At 50.2% G+C, this 18,505-nt stretch overlaps 4 protein-coding genes across 4 annotated transcripts; 3 read left to right on the top strand and 1 right to left on the bottom strand.

Annotated features, from left to right (window-relative positions):
• Nucleotides 1-301: 301 nt before the first annotated feature.
• KVR01_012752 (uncharacterized protein) lies at nucleotides 302-2,739 on the bottom strand. The gene is made up of 4 exons (XM_044787120.1): nucleotides 2,589-2,739; nucleotides 2,426-2,523; nucleotides 1,636-2,363; nucleotides 302-1,465 (listed from the first exon to the last, which is right to left on the bottom strand). The coding sequence occupies exons 2-4, from the start codon at nucleotides 2,521-2,523 to the stop codon at nucleotides 654-656; spliced, it is 1,638 nt and encodes a 545-aa protein (XP_044638223.1). The 5' UTR covers nucleotides 2,589-2,739; the 3' UTR covers nucleotides 302-653.
• Nucleotides 2,740-3,428: 689 nt separating this feature from the next.
• KVR01_012803 (uncharacterized protein) lies at nucleotides 3,429-5,127 on the top strand. Its single transcript, XM_044781802.1, has 4 exons — nucleotides 3,429-3,816; nucleotides 3,872-3,979; nucleotides 4,048-4,439; nucleotides 4,514-5,127. Exons 1-4 carry the CDS (start codon nucleotides 3,598-3,600, stop codon nucleotides 4,980-4,982), a joined length of 1,188 nt encoding a protein of 395 aa, XP_044638274.1. The 5' UTR covers nucleotides 3,429-3,597; the 3' UTR covers nucleotides 4,983-5,127.
• A 989-nt stretch (nucleotides 5,128-6,116) lies between these two features.
• KVR01_012701 (uncharacterized protein) lies at nucleotides 6,117-8,361 on the top strand. Its single transcript, XM_044788624.1, has 3 exons — nucleotides 6,117-7,533; nucleotides 7,608-7,750; nucleotides 7,801-8,361. The coding sequence occupies exons 1-3, from the start codon at nucleotides 6,612-6,614 to the stop codon at nucleotides 8,254-8,256; spliced, it is 1,521 nt and encodes a 506-aa protein (XP_044638172.1). The 5' UTR covers nucleotides 6,117-6,611; the 3' UTR covers nucleotides 8,257-8,361.
• Nucleotides 8,362-8,989: 628 nt separating this feature from the next.
• On the top strand, nucleotides 8,990-18,078 carry KVR01_012819 (uncharacterized protein). The gene is made up of 13 exons (XM_044785509.1): nucleotides 8,990-9,167; nucleotides 9,234-9,303; nucleotides 9,398-9,626; nucleotides 9,690-9,768; nucleotides 9,827-9,892; nucleotides 9,954-10,222; nucleotides 10,281-10,623; nucleotides 10,683-10,773; nucleotides 10,846-11,002; nucleotides 11,073-11,844; nucleotides 11,925-16,678; nucleotides 16,743-17,066; nucleotides 17,152-18,078. Exons 3-13 carry the CDS (start codon nucleotides 9,441-9,443, stop codon nucleotides 17,998-18,000), a joined length of 7,890 nt encoding a protein of 2,629 aa, XP_044638290.1. The 5' UTR covers nucleotides 8,990-9,167; nucleotides 9,234-9,303; nucleotides 9,398-9,440; the 3' UTR covers nucleotides 18,001-18,078.
• The last annotated feature ends 427 nt before the right edge of the window (nucleotides 18,079-18,505 follow it).

The following is an 18,505-nucleotide window of genomic DNA, read 5'->3' as shown; positions in this document are numbered from 1 at the left end:
ATAAATTATTAAATTATTATAAAAGTTTTATATAATAAATTTAATTAAATAAACTTTTAAAAATATATTATATTTTATTGTTTTAAAACTTTAATTATTTATTTTTAATTTAATAATAAAATTAAAAAAATATTAATAATTTATATATTTTTATATTTTAAAATTATTATTATATTATAAATAAATATTATTAATATTATAATTTTTTTATATTTATAAAATAAAAATAAAAAAGTTTATATTTTTTATTTAAAATAAAAATAAACTTTAATAATTCCTTTAAAAGTAGATTTTAATAATTCTTTATTTAATAAAACTTATATCTATAAACCTTAATATATCTATCTATCTCTAATATCACGGGGGAAAAAAGAGGAAGGCTTAATAATCGGTAAGAACGGAACCTATGTGTGCTTGTCTCGATCTATTAATACTTTGCCCCATAGTATAAATGAAGCAATAATAAGCACACTAAGACGACAATTAATCTTTTCCACATAAATATACGAATGAGTCTTACATAGTAAAAGAATACATGCTATCACTATGCTCATACTTCTAGCTAGAATACTGGAATGAGGAGAAAAGGAGTTCATTCCCGGAAATTCATGCCACTGTTTGAGCGCTCTGGCACTGGATGAACTGCCGAATTTCTAGGCTAGTTGGCTCAGCCAGGCCTCCAGATCCGCCATGACACGCTCTCCGAGGGAGACATCGAACAGGCAATCCTGCCAGCTCGCACCAACGCACAGTCTCTCGCCGGCCACCGTCATGGGCGAGATGTTGATCGCAGCCGCAGTCGTCTCGGTGCTTAGGATGAACTGCGCTCTTCGAAGCACCCAGCTGTCGTCGCCGTTACCAGCCGCCGGCGCCGGCAGTGATGGTGCGCTGTTGCCGTTGGTGGGGTCGGTCTTCGATAACGCCGGGTCGAGGACGCCGATTCCTGAGACCCACCACGAGAACTGCCGGGGTCTGTGAGATGCCTTGGTCATCTCTTGTTGCCAGTCACCTATGAACCTCATCATCCCAACCATATCGTTCTTCAGGCCCGTTTGAACCCTATCCTCTAGCTCTCTCCGCACCCTGGCAGCAGTCGACCAGACCAGATCAGTAAGCTCAGGCGATAACACCGCCGTCTCTGCTTTAGGGCCGTCGGGAGCCGTTGTTGGGGGTGAGAGCAAGGACCGAAACTGGCTTATGATGCCACGCTCAAACTCATGAGACATGATTGTTACAAAATTTCCCATAGTACTCTGGGGCTCAAACCATGGGTAGGTCCTCCCGGGGGCTTTCGGGTCTATGTATCGCCGCATATCTACGGTGGTGCCGCTTGTAAATGCAGGTGCAGCCTCCTCTGTAAGTTGCGAAGCGAGAGAGGTGAGCGTTAGGATATGTAGCAGCCCGGTGAGTGTGGTCTTGTGCTGTCGGCAAGCAAACAGGACTTTCCGCAACGGCTCGGCGTCAACTGTGAAGGCGCGATAACTTAGCGAGACCTTCAACTTCGACGCGGGGCCAATGTCTGAGCGCGGAGCGCGATCACCAATCTCATGAGCGAGCTTCACCGAGCGATCAAAAGCGAAGCGCCACCACCCTGCCCACGACCATGGTGAGTGAGTGAGTGAGTGAGTGACTGACCTGTGAAGGCGCGAACCTGTGTTTTGAACGGGCTTGAACGTGGCGGTATTGGTGCCCATCTTGCAATTGTTGACTTGAATGTTGTTGGCCCCCATTCATTCCACAGCGTTTTGAGAATAAAAGGGACCGTTAGAGGTAGTTTGCAGATTTCCTCAACAGGTGGCGGTAGTTCTGGAGGTGAGTCTGGCAGTTTGATGGTTGAGCGATCATCGGTGACATTTTCTGCGTCTGTGCCAACGCTGTTGAGGGCTTGCAGAAGGCCCGAGTGGAATATTTTGCCACTCATTCCGTCGCAATGAGGATGGTTCCAAGTGAATACTATCTCCAAAATGTTTGTCTGATGGAAGTGTATGACAACAATCCTCCACCCTGGCCGACGATCAAGCTCAGGATAGGTAGCGTCGACCTCATCCGCAAGGAGGTCCTGTAATTCTTTCTCGAAAGCTGAATCGAGATCAGACTCCTTGAAATGCCATGTGACGTGGTGGCGGAGGTTGAGAGTCTCGAGCTGAACCCATCTGGGGCTTTGAGACTCCGCATCCGCAATTGCAACCTGCAAAACAGGATGATTGAGCACCGTATCAATAATGGCTCTTTCAACGACTTGAACCAGCTTGTTTCTTGACTCGGTGCCAGATCTCGAGAGACTCGTGGGAATCGAGTAGCGGCCTGATACCGAGGTGCCTCGATATTGGTCCAGCAGATACATGGCCAGCTGGTATATCTCACTGTGCGTGTCAGTTTATATTTGGTGATTTATAAAACAAGTAGCGGCCGGGAGAGAACGAACTTGTTTCCAAGCTTGCGGAGCAGCTTCGGCTCTGCGTGGTCTGTTGTGCGTGTTTGCTTTGGCTGGTCCATCATGAAGCTCTCGTTTGATGTGCTCATCTGTGCGGGCTGCCTGGTTAGCAGTTGAGGTTCCTAAAATTCAGTTGTTGTTGCATGTGGCTTACCCAGGTACCCTTGACGCGTCCGATGTGACTTGGGAGGTTAAATCTCTGTGACGAGGGGCCGCGAGTGAAAATGTGGAAAAACTGCCTGAGGTGAGTCTCTGCTCTCACAAAGTCAGACGAGCATGGTATGGAAATGGAGGGAGGGTTTCACAAACGCCAAGGGTTGCTCATAAACCTGAGTCCGAGCTGAAGTCACTTTTGATAAACACGAGATGATGATATGTTGACTCATTCCTTCCCGAGCCGTTTATTGACGTCTCGCGTACATGTACTTTAGTGCTGTTGGTACCACACCTTGTCATACGGTGCGAATGATGGACTGTGTCGGGTGTGAATACACATCAGCCACAGCGCGAACACAACTGCACATCAATAAACGGCACAGCTGCACCTTGACTTGCACCTCCGACTGTGATTGGACATAAGCACAGACAGCCCCCAACAGCTCGCCAGTAGGCCTCCACTAGCCCCCAAAAGTTCCCCTTGGCAGTACCGTGCGACCTTCCAGATCGGTATTTTGCGATAGTGCAGGCCGTCAAATGGCGTCGTACCAATGCACGTTCCCTGGGCCGGAATGGGAATCCTGCGTGGAAGGAGTTGCCCAGCCCATGTTCATACAGAGGGCCAATGACAGCAAGGAATCTCATCGCCCGTATACCTAGGGTACCACGAGGAAGCAGAGCAGACACACCAGTATGCAAGTAATCTCGGTCTTGAACCAGTGGCTATTGCATCTCATCATGCAACGAGGTTCGAACCCGTAGCGACGCATGTAAGAAACGGGGTCACTTCCATCAGTCCTGCCGGAGCGCCTAGAAGGATCAAAAAGATGGTGTACACTTGCAGGCATCCCAGAAAAGTCCAAATCGGCCCCTCGGGTGCGATTGACCTTTTTGGTGGCTTGCCTCCTTGTGCCCTTGGTGCTAATACATGATCACAAGCTGCGCCACCGTCGATGGCATGGCGATGTCTCTCTGCCTGAACTGCACAATCCCTCAGACCAACCAAGATGTCTGCGACGACTTTGACCGATCTCGACGGCCCCGCGATCGAGCCGCCTGACGGGGTTACTCCCAACTTTGAGATTCAGAATCGGCATCATGCCGTGGGGTACTTTGTCCTGATATTTTGTGCAATTCTTTCCACCCTAGCTGTCATACTTCGCCTGGCTTCCAGGTACCACATTGGGAGATTCCATATTGAAGACGTCTTCTTCATCATGGGATACGTAAGTTCCAGGCTTTCTGGGCACAGATCCACTGGGTCCCGCTGATCAACTCCAGGGGATCTTTGCCGGATATCTATATCCGATCTACGAGGTTTCGATATGGCCAGGTGTCCAAGTTCACCAGTGGGACATAAAATTAAGAGACATATCGCGTGTCAATTGGGTATGAGGCTCAATCACTCCCCAATCCATCGACCGTGGACCGCAGGATAATACTCACGAGTTCAAAAGATGATTCACCTCGGATCGATCAACTACGGAATGTCGATATTGTTTGTCAAGCTCGCCATTCTGCTCGATTGGTTGCGCATTTTCGTGCCCTTGGGCCAGAAGAACAAGATGTACTGGATGTTCCACGCCTTAATATGGGGAAATATCATCTATTACGTCTCTGGAACCTTTCTTGAAATCTTTCGATGTTGGCCAAGACAGAAGATTTGGGACCCCTTGTTTGAAGGAGGCAGCTGTCCAATCGACATCGCAGCCAACAACTTCGCGTCCGCCCTTATCAATTTGGCGTCTGATATTGCCATCCTCCTGCTTCCTCAGTGGATTATATGGAAGTTGCACGTGTCGAAGTCCAAGAGAATAGGTATATCGCTGCTATTCGTCATTGGCATCTTGTCAGTATTCGCCTGCACATGAACATGGTATTACTTCTAATTGTCCAGAACTGACTTGCTTGGTTCACCCACAGCGCCACCGGCGCAGGAGTTGCCCGTCTGGTCTACCTTCTGCAGCTGCTCGACTCTGATGACGAGTGGTACTGGATATCAAGTGTTGCCCTCTGGGGCGTTGGAGAGATCACAGCCGGACTTCTCATCACAGGCATTCCCGGTATCCCTAAAGTTGTCCAGAGCATTCAGTCCTCGGAATCCTTCACGCAACTGCTAAGTCGACTTGGAATCTCCACCTCGCGACTGCAGTCTGAGCCCTCAGGCGGTCGGCCCAGTCTCAGGACTTTTGGCAGGAACCAGACGCCACAGAAGCGACGCGGGCTGTGGGATATCAGCGACGCAGATACTTATGGCCTTGTATCAGTGCAGGCGATACCTGTTGACCAGGAGGCGCACAGTCTACAACAGCCGCCCAATTCCATCACTCGGGAGACCGGTTGGGATGTGAACGTGGAAAGACAACAAGGCTCCGATGAGCCTAGATCGTAGACACGCATATTTTGGGATAGTTGCAAGTTTTCAGAGTAGAAATTTAGTGGAAAACGACGTAATGGGACGGGTTTTGGAATATTGTAGCACCAAGAACACACCCCGGAGTGAGCACAATCCGAAGTGTATAGCCACGAGATTGAATGGTGTCTTGCTTTGGACCCGGAAGTACACCTATTCCATTTCTGCTGTACTTTCTGTGAAAAGTGACTGTTTCTACCTGTGCTTAGTAATCAAAAATGCTCAAGACCAATGATCATTACAGATGGGCGCATGCTATGCTCACTTCCAGCGCTACCCTCACGTCCAATCTCGGTACAACAACGAATTGAATGTTGAGCCAAAATCTGGTCCTGGGTTGACACTCTGACAGCCATCTGAATCTGTCCAAGTATGATAGCGCGACTGCGGACAAATTTTAGGCATCATGGGGTGGCGTTTTAAGTGGAGTGGGGGCAGGTTCTGGGCATTCCTGTTCGGGGCTTGAGGTGGTCTCATCGGTGGCCGAGCCGGGCTGCATTGTCTGCAGTGTGCCAACTATGTCGTGCAACGTATCATACTCACTTCACATGCAGTGCTCTATTGCAGCGTCTGAGTGGTCGCTGCATCTTTGACCGGATCTAGTCCCAGGTAATTGGACTCACAATGTCGTGTTCGTACACACGGCACCGTAACATCAGAATCCTTCGCAGTGCAACCCTGAGACCGAGGTGATATTTATCTTCCCCTTTGCGGTCGCTTGATTTCTTGGTTTTTGTGCAACAGTGGCACAGGCAGCTGACAGGACGGCTTGCAGCCCGCGTATTACGGCGGCTAACGGCAACCTCCTTGCATGGGTCGAGGATTCGGACTTTTGGCATGTGATAAGTGTGATCAGTATCGAATCCATCATAGCACAGCAGACACGAGGTCCTCAGAACTCAATCAGGAGATATCCCTCAACGATAAGTGTTGTCACAGGCTGACCGGTCCTTTGGTACCCTGGCCTCCCAAGGCGACAGCATGACAGATAAAATAATTAGTAACTAGCGACCATCATACCACGGCGCTTAACCGTGCCCACCTCTTCTGCTGTTGATGATTTGTCACATTCTCGTCTCTTCAAAGGTTAGTCCTTTTCCTCTCGCTTCTGCCTGAAATCGCTCTTACCAACAGAATCCAAATGTAACCTTACGGGACCGGAGTTGCCAACAAGAAATACACACTTGCGATGCTTCAAGTAGTTGGTGCTGACACGGTCTTAGGGTGTAATACGACCCGCGGCTCTGTCTCTAGTCCGGCCCCCACCTCTGCATCCGCCTACACGGTACTTTTGTCGGCCCGTAGGGTAAGCCGGGCCGCTGGTATATAGTGCTGATGCAAGCCAACGCGGGAGCAATGTATCGATACATTGGTACGAGCCTCTCAGAAGTATTCCGCTGATGATCACATCTTTGGCCCTCCTCTCCTAGTCCTTTGCCCGAGGAGGGAGTTGGAAAGCAGATTGTGATCAGTTGTTTTGTTCTGCATGGACTGTGGTACTCTATCATTTCTTCAAGCGTCGTGCTTCAATCCATTGTGAACGCTTTTCTTCAATATTCCGTGCCTCTCTTCCCTTAATTTTCAAAAAGTCCATTTTAAAATTTGTCCATGAGAAACAAGCGTCATTCTCTACAACCCAGTCAGTCCTCATACATTATGACAAGCAACGGCGCCGATAAGGCCACACCATTGGGTCCTTCTGGCCCCCTTGGGATTCGGATTCGCCAGCAGACCGTTAGGCCAGAAGCCACGAAAGCCCTCCCAACTTTCTACCGAAACATAGAGGAGGCCCTTGACGTCCGCCGCGCGGCACAGAACTTCTACCTCATCACACAGAACAGCTGGCAAAGATATGATCATGTTGTTGATTTCTGTTCCGGGGATATTCTGGGCATGGCAGCTAGCCCGGAGCGGCGTGCCGAATTTCTGGCCGAACAAGCGGCACACCCAGACTTCAGTCTGGGCTCAACCGGTGTCCGGCTGATGGACGGCAACTACCCTTACCTGGAGGAGGCCGAGGCTCAGATTGCTGCCTTTCACGGTGCGGAGACCGGCTTACTTGTGGGCTCGGCCTTTGAGGCTAATATCGCCGTTTGGACTGCTATACCACGCCCGGGGGATGTGATTTTATATGATTCACTTGTCCATGCAAGCACTCTTGAGGGTATTAAACAGTCCCTGGCTATCCAGAAGGTCGAATTCCCCCATAGTGATATTCATGCCTTCCGCCTGGCATTACAGGACACGTTGAGTACGCAGCCACTTATACAACAGGGAAAACGGTGTGTTCTTGTTGCGCTTGAGTCCATATATAGCATGGACGGGGATGTTTGCCCGCTGGAAGAACTGATCACCGTCGCAAAAGAGGTGTTCCATGGCATGGAGGGAAATGTCCAATTTGTGCTGGACGAGGCACACAGCATTGGGGTTATCGGGCCCCAAGGGGCAGGGCTGGTTTGTGAGCTGGCTTTGCAGGATGAGGTGGCAGTGGTTGTGCATTCATATGGCAAGGCTATGGGTGCAACAGGTGGTATGTTTTTCCAGTCTTGATATGACTATAATAGTGTTGCGGCTTCAGAGTACTCAGATGCTGACGTTGCACAGCTGTCATCTTAGGAAACAAGACTGTGAAGAGCGCGCTCGTCAATTTCGGCCGTTCTATCATCTACACCACATCTCCATCATTCCTATTTGTGGCAGCTATTAAGTCTGCTTATACATTATTAAAACACGATGCTATGTCCAAGGTCAGTTCCAAACTTCCCGACAACCAAAGACAGAAGCTAACAGATCCTAGGCACAAGAGGACATCCAGGATCTCGCTACGCTCTTCTTTGATTCCCTTGCGTCACATCCCGCGTGGGAAAAAGCTCAGGAAGACGGCCTCCTTTCTGTTCCCCTCGTTGATGGGTGGGAAGAAAGGCCCTTTCTCACCCATATTATCACAATATCTACCGGTACGCATGAGAGGTACTTGTGGTGGCTATACTTCGCATTGTTATCATCTGGTGTCTGTACGTTCCCTGTGACCTATCCAGTTGTGCCTCTTGGAAAAGGTCGACTCAGGGTTATCCTTCACGCTTCCAATACCCGGGACCAGGTCAAGCAACTCGTGGATGCAGTATTTGCGTGGGTGGAGGAGATTCGGGAGATAGAGGCTAGGAATACGATAGAGAGTGTATCTAAGGCCGCAAGAGAGTTTTACGCGTGGATCAAACAAGAAGGCCTGTCTGGGTATGGATCTATTGACTAATGGCATCACTTCGCATTTTCAAATTCTAAAACAACCTCAACAGATACTACAAGTAATATGATAGAGCTGTTTGATCCAGGAGGACGAAGACTGGGTCGACTCGAATCGGCGGAGCTGCACGTTGCATGGGTTGCTCCATTGAGCGAAAGAAACATCCAAAACTGCATCACCAGTGTATTTCATTGGCCGATCTTCCCATGCGTCATACGAAATTTTCGACCCTGGCCAAGTGCTACATGGATTCTGGTTTTGGTGGTTGCTCAAGGTCTGGGCACGAAGCGGTACGTACTCGAAAACACACCTAGGGGATTTAGAAGATACCCCCCCACCTTAATAAGTGACATCCCTTGTGCAATGGCAGCCTGCATAAGCCAGGCTTGTGTACCCACGTACAGTGCCCGAGTACTGTGCGTAATTGATACCTGCCTCTAAGTACTTAGGCACTGGAGAGTATGCCTGAGCTATCGCCCTGAAACTTAGCCTGCAGTCGCTTATGCACCTAGGTAAGCTCCGGGCATCCGAGCACTTGAGCATTTTCCTGGGGGCGGTGCGCAACGGAAGTGTGTGGCAGACCCCTGGCAACAACTGGTGCACCTGCACAAGGCAGCTTGCTGTGCACATGGCAGCCTGGTGGTGAATGCCGCTACCCAAATTGAAACACCATCCCAAGGCGTATTGATAACCTTCATTCTTGAACCCTTCCCTGTCTGTTATTTCGCCCCCACCCACCCTAGGTATGTCGACCTATGGGCTGGGTGATGCCAAGTGTGCTTCGCACCAGTCAGCTCATGAGTGCAACCCTGGGCTTGGTGCCCACATGTCATTCATTGTACCCTACTCGAAGAGGTAATAAGTGGTTTCGCTTCTATTCCGTATACGTCCGAGGACATACATGGCGCCTTCATACGGTGGTAAGCACTCAAGACCCAGCGCTTAGAAAGAACACGGTGGCGATAACAATGGACATAATACGACAGGTGAGAGGTAATAAAACAGACTTATGTCAACTTAGATACATTCTTTATTGTTTTCAGATAAGCTTTGAAAGTATTTATTATACTCCCAGCCCGAATCCAAATTGCATTTTCCTGCCGTTTGCCCTCGAAGTTTGAGCTTCAGACCTCGTTGACCTTTCATCCAGCCCATTATCCTGGATAGCGCAAATCTAAGCATCCAGAAAAAGAATGATGGTAAACATGGAGCCCATAGCGGTCACCGGATTCTCCTTCAGGCTGGCGCAGGGGGCTGAAGACGAGGCCAGCCTTTGGGATGTCCTTGAGAGTGGCAGAAATGTCATGACACCATACCCCGAGTCTCGACTGAAGAACATCGATGCTTTCCACGAGGCAGACTCTGATGCCCGAAATAATGTAGGTTCTTCAATCCTGAATTGTGTACTTCCCCAGAAGAAAGGAGTTTAACCCCATGTGTAGCTACCATCAACAGGAGCTCACTTCTTGAAGGGAGATCCTGCTGCTTTCGATGCACCATTCTTCTCCATCACATCCAAAGGTTAGTAGAGTCTAAATGGGATGGGATGACTGAGCTTCATACTGAGAGAATGTAACAGAGGCGGCCGCCATGGACCCTGCCCAGCGCATGCTGCTTGAAACAGCGTATCGAGCCCTAGAAAATGGTATGTTGTTGCCACGTCAACTCTTTACTCCTACTAATGTGGTCATGCTGATCCAATGCAGCTGGGATTCCACTCGAGCATGTCGCAGGCACCAACACAGCAGTCTTCTCTGGTTCCATGATAGAGGATTACATGAGAATCACGGTCAAGTGTCCCGATGAGGCCCCGACACATATGACCACTGGTACATCGCCGGCTCTATTAGCCAACAGACTCGGTTGGTTTTTCGACCTCAGGGGACCAAATGTGCAAGTAGACACTGCTTGTTCATCGAGCATGACCGCCACACATCTAGCCTGTCAGAGCTTACAGAGAGGAGAAGCTTCTATGGTGAGGAAAACAGGCGCGAAGAATCTATGGAGAAATCATTTAGTTGACCTTTCCACAGGCACTAGTCACTGGATCCAACCTCATATTGAGCGCGGAGATGTCCATGTACCTTGGCAACCTCAACCTCCTGTCCAAGGACAGTCTTAGCTACAGCTTTGACGAGCGAGCGAATGGATATGCACGAGGCGAGGGCATTGTAGTGCTTGTGATGAAGAGGCTCAGTGATGCCATAAGAGATAGAGATGTCATTCGCGGAATCATCAGAGCAACAGGAGCGAATTCAGATGGTCGAACACCGAGTGTCACTCAGCCAAGCGTCACCGCCCAAGAGGAGCTCATCAGAGGCATACACCATAGATACAATCTTGGTCTTGAACCGACACGCTATGTAGAAGCTCATGGTAAGTTTGATTCAAAACCCCGCAGATTGCAGCATTCACGACTTATATGATTTGCACAGGTACGGGAACGCAACTTGGAGATACAACCGAAATGAAGGCCCTGGGTAGAGTCTTCAAGTCGACCCGTTCTCGAAAAGAGCCTCTCTTTGTGTGAGTGATTTCGACTGCCAGACAGACCAGAGTTCTTGGTGAAAGAAATAATCCCCTGATAAACGTGCCCAGAGGCTCGCTCAAGGCAAACTTTGGCCACACAGAGGGCGCCAGTGGCCTTGCCAGCATTCTCAAGTGCATCATGATCCTCGAAAAGGGCATCATTCCACCCAATGCATTGCTCGAGAAGCTGAACCCCAAGATACCCTCGAGGCTCGGCATTATACAGGTAAGCACCGTGGCGCGCTTCTCGTGGTATTCTTCACTTTGGAGGTATAGTGATTGAATGACTCTTATAGGTTCCTACAAAATGCATCACTTGGCCAAGTGACGGTCTGCGCCGAGTTTTGATCAACTCATTTGGGTTCGGTGGCTCCAATGCACACGCCATCATGGATGATGTGCGGAACACCTTAGAAAGTCTCGCTACCAACGAGGCTCGCCGCGCTCTAACCATCTTGCCGCTTCCGAGCCCGACACAGAATGGAAATGGCATCCCAAACGGTGATGGAATACCAAATGGTCATCAAATCCCAAGCGGTGATGAAACTCCAGTTTGTGCCAATGGAACAAGTCCTCTGTCCGTTAATTGCAGCCAGAAGCCCATCCCAAAGGGAATCGCGCGGGCAAAGTCCGAGAATGAGGCGGCCAACCATGTGCGTTCCTACCACACACATTCAAAGTACGAGCTGCTCGTGTGGTCCGCGAGGGACGAGGCCGCATTGACAACCATTTTGCAAGACCACGAGCGGTACTTCGCAGCCAACATCCATGGGCCCGGCCATAGACTGGAGCAATTTGCTTACACTCTTGCCGCTCGGCGCAGCGTCATGAACTGGAGATGCTTTGCTGTAGTGGGTATGGATGACATAAATGAGGGCCCTGCCAGGTTCCGGCTTTCCAAACAAGTCCGAGTCTCTCGTGAGAAGGCCGTAGCCTTCGTTCTCACCGGCCAAGGGGCCCAGTACGCGCGCATGGGACTGGAACTCCTACGATACCCCGTTTTCCAGTCCTCGCTAATCAGGGCAAACAAGGTCTTCTCCGAAATGGGATCTGGATGGTCTGTTATAGGTAAGAGCCGTTCTTTGAACCTGCCTTGATCTGACACTAACTGAAGGATACTGCTGACGGTCATGTTTTCGCGTGTATAGACGAGCTACAGCAGGGTACACAGCTTCACACACCCGGGATCAGCCAGCCTCTGTGCACAGCTCTCCAGCTTGCTCTCATTGATCTGCTTGACACAATTGGTCTTATTCCGCAAGTCGTGGTCGGCCACTCGTCAGGAGAAATTGCCGCGGCGTATTCCGCCGGAGCACTGTCATTTGAGTCGGCTTGCAAAGTCGCGTTCCACAGGGGCCGACTTACAGAGCAACTGGTAGAATCGATGAGGGAAGACCCCGGTGCTATGATGTCTGTTAATATCCCGGAAGCCCATGTCGATTCCTACCTGGAGCGTGCCGGGCTGGAAGTGAGACCGAGTGCCAGGGTAATACATGTCGCGTGTATCAACAGTCCAACTAACGTGACTCTGTCTGGCAACGAGAAGGCCATTGATGGACTGAAAATCTGCCTTGACAACGATGGAATATTCAACCAGAAATTGAACACAGGGGTCGCTTACCATTCACCCGCCATGCAAGCCATCGCCGAGGAGTACCTCGCAAGTATCGACTCTCTCAAGGCACGACCTTCAGCCTGCAAAACGGCCAACTTCATGGTATCCTCAGTGACTGGGCAAAGCATCTCACCAACTTCACTATCGGATGGGCAATACTGGGTGGATAACCTAGTATCACCTGTCCGATTTGCCGATGCACTACAATACATCGTCCTTGGGGCAACTAAGATGGATCACGGTCTGAAGACGGTGACGGATTTCCTTGAAGTTGGACCCCACGCAGCTCTGCGAAGGCCTGTGCAAGACACTTTGAAGCAGGCCATTGGCAGCGCCAGCTTCAGATACGCATCCCTACTGTCCAGGTTCGAGTCGCCAGTGAAGAGTATGCTCAACGTAATAGGATCGCTCTTCACCCATGGATACCCAGTCTCCATCATGACGGCAATGCAAAAAGCTGAAGACAGCGAGACACATCCAGCATACCTAAGCGATCTTCCCCAGTATCCCTTTGACCACTCCCGACTGTACTGGCACGAGTCCCGTATCAGCCGCGATTGGCGCTTCCGTGCGGCCGTCCCGAGGACAGTCTTGGGCACACAGTCGCCCGATTGGAATCCGCTACTCCCTCGATGGCGAAAGCTGCTGAGTGTGGAGGACATGCCGTGGATTGCAGATCATGTAATTGACAGCAGCATCTTATTCCCAGCGGCAGGGAGTATCATGATGGCTTTAGAGGCTGTGAAGCAGATGGCCAATCCTCATAAACACATCCTCGGCTACTTCGTCAAAGAAGCTTCTTTTACAAGCCCTATCATCGTCCATCGAGATCGAACAACCGAAGTGACGACAGCCCTGCGCCCTCTCAGCGAGGCCTACGAGAAGACTTCTCAGCGCTTCCAAGTTCAGCTACTCGCTTATATCGACACATTCTGGAGCGAATGTTTCAATGCCACCATCCACATTCAATATGAAGATCCACATACCGAGGTCGACGGAGGACAAGAAGCAGAACATGAAACTCAGCGCCTTACTCAACGCTATATGCAAGCTAAGGATGGTTCAACCAGGCACATCGACAAGCGCAGATTTTACCAGTGGCTGGATGAACAAGGCCTGAAATATGGCAAGCAGTTTTCATTGGCTGATGATGTGTACTGGGACGGCCATGCGCAGTCGTTAGCAAAGGTCAATGTTGAACCCCCCATGGAAGCTTATGCTGGTACTGTTCACCCCGCTGTCTTCGATGCGGCCTGCCAGGTCTGCTACGTCGCTCCGTCAGGAGGCATGTCGGAATCCTTGCCAGTCATCGTCCCCCACAGGATGCGGTCTACCTGGATTTCGGCCAAGGGGTGGCAGTACCCCGAGACGAAGCAAATTAGGGTGGCGACGGAGTCGAGGTTGAAAACCGTCGGTTCTGGCATCCAGGCGTCGGCCGTGATCCTGGGCGACGACGGATCGCCGCTCTGCTACGTTGATGATTTTGAGCTTTCTCCTGTTCTGAGCAGCGATGCAAGCGACAGTGCCAAGAAGGCAAAGTCACTGCATCGTATCGAATGGAAACCACAGCTGTCTTTGCTCGGCTCAGATGCGTTGCAGACCTACTGCGGTGGTCGCTCTTCTGGGGGCGAGGATGGACCTGCAGACGAAGAACTTTCCAAGCTCAGGAAAAGACTGCAGTCTATTGTGCAAGTAAACGCTCCAAAGCTAAGGGATTTGGATCTGTCAACGCTACCCCTTCATATTCAAAAATATGTGCTATGGGTTCTCAGCCAAGACGAGTCATTTCAAGACAGCGCAGTGGCAACCCTTGCTGAACCAAGCCCAAATCTCATTCCAGAGGATCTATTGAAACGACCATCCTGGAGGATCTTCTCAGAGATCTCCCAGTATCTAGCTGACATTATCGATGGCACATGCGATTCAAATGCACAGCTGCCCTCGCTACCAGCGATCCAGGACTTCCATCAAAGTCTCCTTGCCCGTGTCTGCGATGCCAGACTAGCTCGTTTCCTGGACCTTTTAGTGCATCAATCCCCCGGGCTAAAGATCCTGGAGATTGGCTCTGGGGGTGACCTAAGAGCAATCAATGGTTTCCTGTTGTCTGCACTTACCGAAGTCGAGCGTCGAACGGGTGGAGTCGCCTTTGCTGAATACGTGTACACTGACGCGTCTGCGGAGTGTCTCGACCAGGCCCTAGACTCACTAAAAGATCACAAAGATCGGGTGGTATGCAAAACCTTAGATTTCAATGGAGACACGCCCGAGCAAGGCTTTGAGGCAGGTTCGTTTGACTTGATCGTGGCTTGCTATCTTTCTCGTACAGCCAGCAATTTGTCAGCAACTCTGCGAAACATTCGACGTGTCTTAAAGCCAGAGGGTCATCTTCTTCTATTTGACATTACTGCGACGGATCCTCTCATCACAAACTTCGCCTTTGGAGTCCTGCCGAGGTGGTGGTCTTCTGAGAATGAGAAGACCCATTTTGAGAGACCTTCCATGACAGACGCTCACTGGCATTCTCTACTGCAAGCAAATGGATTCTCTGGAAACGACCTGGTCATAAGAGACTACGAGCCCGATCCTGCGCATCACGCGAGTGTCATCCTCTCAACTGCCATCGATGCGCCCACAACCTCACAATCCGTCACTCAAGGCAGGGCACTGCTGGTCGTGGATGATGACAACGAATTCCAGAGGAGTGTGGCAACAACCTTGGCCACGGATATTTCTGCCTCAAGCGGGCGCCAGACTCATATATATCCCGTCACTGCTTGCGGAGAAGCCAAAGTGGTAGGAAGCGATTCAGTGGTGTTCCTCGCAGACATGGGCAGTCCTTTCCTGGCCAATGTCCCCGAGCCCACATTCGATCTCGTCAGAAGCTGGGTACACCAGGCAAGCAACCTATTATGGGTTGCTTCTGGGGATATTCAGGACACTTCGTCATCAGCAAGCCAATTCGCCCACTCTGGTCTCAAGGATGGGTTCCTTCGAACGCTTCGCACTGAGTTCGGCGACAAGCTCATCGTAAATCTGTCGCTGGAGGAGCTCGGGCAGAATGAAGGCAGCGCCGCCAGTGCTGCCAGGCAGATCGCCAAGATTTGGGACTGCGCATTCATTGCTGCTGCTCCAAGTGCGTCTCCGTCCGCCGAGATCCAGTACCGCATCCAGAACGGAGAATTCTTAGTGCCACGCCTAGTCGAGGACATCAACATGAGCCGGGAGCTAGCCTCATGCACTCAGCCTGAAACGCGGACCGAGCCATGGCTCCCAGGACCGCCGCTGAGGCTGGACATGGGGATGCGTGGACAGCTCGAGACGCTGCGTTTCGAGGAAGACACAGAGTATCACAGCGCGCCTCTGGCGCCAGGCGACGTCGAGATCGAGGCCCGGGCGTGGGCCGTCAACTTCCGCGATATGTTCGGCGCGCTGGGGCGGCTGGAGCACGAGGCCTTCTCGTTTGGGACGGACTGCGCTGGCGTGGTCACCAGGGTCGGCCGAGGTTGCTCCAAGGTCAAGCCGGGAGACCGCGTCTGCATGTTCTTGTTCGGTTGCATGCGCATGTACCCCCGGGCAGTCGAGCGCCACATCGTCCCCATCGACGATTCGCTGTCGTTCGAGGAGGCCTGTGCCGTGATCAATCCTGCACTCACGGCCTGGCAGGCTCTGATGGAGGCAGCGCGTATACGCGCGGGTGACAAGGTGCTGATCCATGCGGCTTCTGGGGCGACGGGGCAGTTGGCTGTGCAGGTTGCGCAGCTTGCCGGCGCCGAGGTGTTTGCGACTGTGGGTTATGACCATAAGAAGAAGCTGCTGATCGAACAGTATGGCATTCCAGAGGACCATATCTTCTACAGCAGAAACACCTCGTTCGCAAGCGGGATCAAGCGGGTGACAGGGGGCTACGGCGTCGACGTTGTTCTCAACTCGCTGGTGGGAGAAGGCCTGCGTGCGTCGTGGGAATGCATAGCCCCTTATGGACGATTTATAGAGATTGGGAAAGCTGACATCAACGCGAACTCGTCGCTGCCTATGGGGCAATTCGCAAAGAATGTGATGTTCTGCGCGGTCGACCTGGGCCACATCTCAAATGACACGGGTAGCAGGGAGCTAGCAAGCAGCCTCTTGGAGAAGGTCATGAGCCTCGCTGCCGACGGCAGTATCTATTATCCTCGGCCTTTGCATGTGTTTGATGTGGGCGCGGTGGAAGATGCCTTCCGTCATTTCCAGAGCGGCCACAGCGCGGGTCGGATTGTCATCCGAGTGGAACGCGACATTCAAGTCCAGGTATGTAAATGCACAAGGATCTGTTCATTGCCTTCTTTCACATGGCTAACATGCTGGTGTCAAGAAGCATCTAATCCACCAGAGGATCTGGTCATGCAAGACTGATGCCTCCTACCTCGTCGTTGGAGGGCTCGGAGGGATCGGTCGATCCATTCTCAGGTGGCTAGTGAAGCGGGGAGCGAAGTACCTGATCGTCCCATCGAGATCAGGATTAGCAGATTCTGGACCTGCTACTGATGTCGTAAGAGAGCTTCGAGAGCAAGGCACCATGGTGGTGACACCAAAGTGTGATGCCTCGTCTCTCGACTCAATCGCATGTGTGCTGGACGAGTACGGTAGAACGATGCCAGCGGTCCGTGGATGCATCAATGCAGCCATGGAGCTGAACGTAAGTTGCACTCCAAACTCTAGACTCCAGACTCTTATTATTTCTCTTTTGTTATTCTCCTAGTCGCTCACAGAAACCTCCACAGGACTCCATTTACGACAACATGACCCATGAGCAGTGGTCTAATACCATCCGCTCCAAGGTCCCGACCTCTTGGAACCTTCATCTTCTACTTCCAGATGTTGACTTCTTCATCATGTTATCGTCTGTCGCCGGAATCCTGGGGCATTCAGGCCAGGCCAACTACGCAGCCGGTTGTACGTTCCAAGACGCGCTGGCCCACTACAGAATGTACCACGACCAGAATGCTCTATCCATTGACCTTGGCGTAATGGGAGATATCGGTGTCGTGGCAGAGAGTGAGGGGCTGCAGCGACACTTCGAGCGGACCCAAGGCCTCGATGCGATATCTGAGAACGAGTTCCTTGCCCTGCTGGACATGTGCTGCGACCCCGCGAGGCCCACGATCGCTTGCGATGCCTCCGCAAGTCAGTTGCTCGTGGGCCTCACGACACCGGCCGAGAGGATTTCCCGTATGCTAGAGCCCCTAGAACCTCTCGAGCGCCCGCTATTTTCCTACTTCAAGTGGCCCCGAGGCGGCGCCATGCAGAACGCTGGCTCTTCAGGCGGTGATGCCGTCGCGGTCGCGGAGTTGTTCCGGCAGGCGGATTCACCCGAGGACCGAGCCGCTGTGGTTGTGGATGCTCTCGTCAACAAGCTGGCTCGAGCACTCACCATCAAACCTGTTGATTTGGACGTGACGCAACCTCTGCATGCCTTCGGCGTAGACTCTCTTATTGCGGTGGAGCTACGGAACTGGATGGGGAAACAGTTTGCCGCAGATGTGCCGGTCTTTGAAATTATGGGTGGTAGCACTGTGCTAGCCGTTGGAGAGCTAGTGGTAAAAGTTAGCCACATTATAAGAAAGGCTTAGAGTATAATTATAGAGAGAAGTTAGTCTAGTATTTATATTTATAAAGTAACTTTTATATTAAATTTATTAAATTTAAAAGTAAAAAGTTATTTATAAAAATTTAATTATATTTTTAAATTTAAATTTTAATAATTTTTTTTTAAAAAAGAATTAATTATTATATTTAAATAAATATAAAATATATATTAATTAGTTTAACTTATATATAAAAAGTAGTTAAAGTAGTATAAATTAATAATAATTAAAGGTTTACTTAATTAAGTAATAAAGTACCTAATTAGGTTAACTAAACCTATTAATTAAATTTAATTTATATATAAGTATAAACCTATTAGCCTTATAATAGTTAATTTATTATAGCCTATTATTTTTATATTAGTAACTTTTTAGTCTTTTAAAATTAAAGTCTAACATTCCTTCCTTTTAGTTAATTAAAAGCTTTATTTATTAATAAAATAATTTTTAATTAAATTATTAAATTATTTAAAATTATTACTAAATATAT

Source organism: Diaporthe batatas (assembly GCF_019321695.1).
Source record: "Diaporthe batatas strain CRI 302-4 chromosome Unknown Contig00021, whole genome shotgun sequence".
Lineage (NCBI taxonomy): Eukaryota > Fungi > Ascomycota > Sordariomycetes > Diaporthales > Diaporthaceae > Diaporthe > Diaporthe batatas.
The sequence above is the reverse complement of the archived record's forward strand: the minus strand, read 5'-3'. Positions and strand labels throughout refer to the sequence as shown.

Excerpts from the sequence above, each read along its gene's own strand:
- KVR01_012752 (XM_044787120.1), bottom strand. The coding sequence starts at position 2,523 with ATGAGCACATCAAACGAGAGCTTCATGATGGACCAGCCAAAGCAAACA. Across the intron at positions 2,364-2,425 it reads CTCCGCAAGCTTGGAAACAA|TGAGATATACCAGCTGGCCA; the intron begins GTTCGTTCTCTC and ends TGACACGCACAG. Across the intron at positions 1,466-1,635 it reads ACAGGTTCGCGCCTTCACAG|TTGACGCCGAGCCGTTGCGG; the intron begins GTCAGTCACTCA and ends GCGCCTTCACAG.
- KVR01_012803 (XM_044781802.1), top strand. The coding sequence starts at position 3,598 with ATGTCTGCGACGACTTTGACCGATCTCGACGGCCCCGCGATCGAGCCG. Across the intron at positions 3,817-3,871 it reads TCTTCTTCATCATGGGATAC|GGGATCTTTGCCGGATATCT; the intron begins GTAAGTTCCAGG and ends GATCAACTCCAG. Across the intron at positions 3,980-4,047 it reads ACATATCGCGTGTCAATTGG|ATGATTCACCTCGGATCGAT; the intron begins GTATGAGGCTCA and ends CGAGTTCAAAAG.
- KVR01_012701 (XM_044788624.1), top strand. The coding sequence starts at position 6,612 with ATGAGAAACAAGCGTCATTCTCTACAACCCAGTCAGTCCTCATACATT. Across the intron at positions 7,534-7,607 it reads GGCTATGGGTGCAACAGGTG|CTGTCATCTTAGGAAACAAG; the intron begins GTATGTTTTTCC and ends GACGTTGCACAG. Across the intron at positions 7,751-7,800 it reads AACACGATGCTATGTCCAAG|GCACAAGAGGACATCCAGGA; the intron begins GTCAGTTCCAAA and ends AACAGATCCTAG.
- KVR01_012819 (XM_044785509.1), top strand. The coding sequence starts at position 9,441 with ATGATGGTAAACATGGAGCCCATAGCGGTCACCGGATTCTCCTTCAGG. Across the intron at positions 11,003-11,072 it reads CGAGGCTCGGCATTATACAG|GTTCCTACAAAATGCATCAC; the intron begins GTAAGCACCGTG and ends TGACTCTTATAG. Across the intron at positions 17,067-17,151 it reads ATGCAGCCATGGAGCTGAAC|GACTCCATTTACGACAACAT; the intron begins GTAAGTTGCACT and ends AAACCTCCACAG.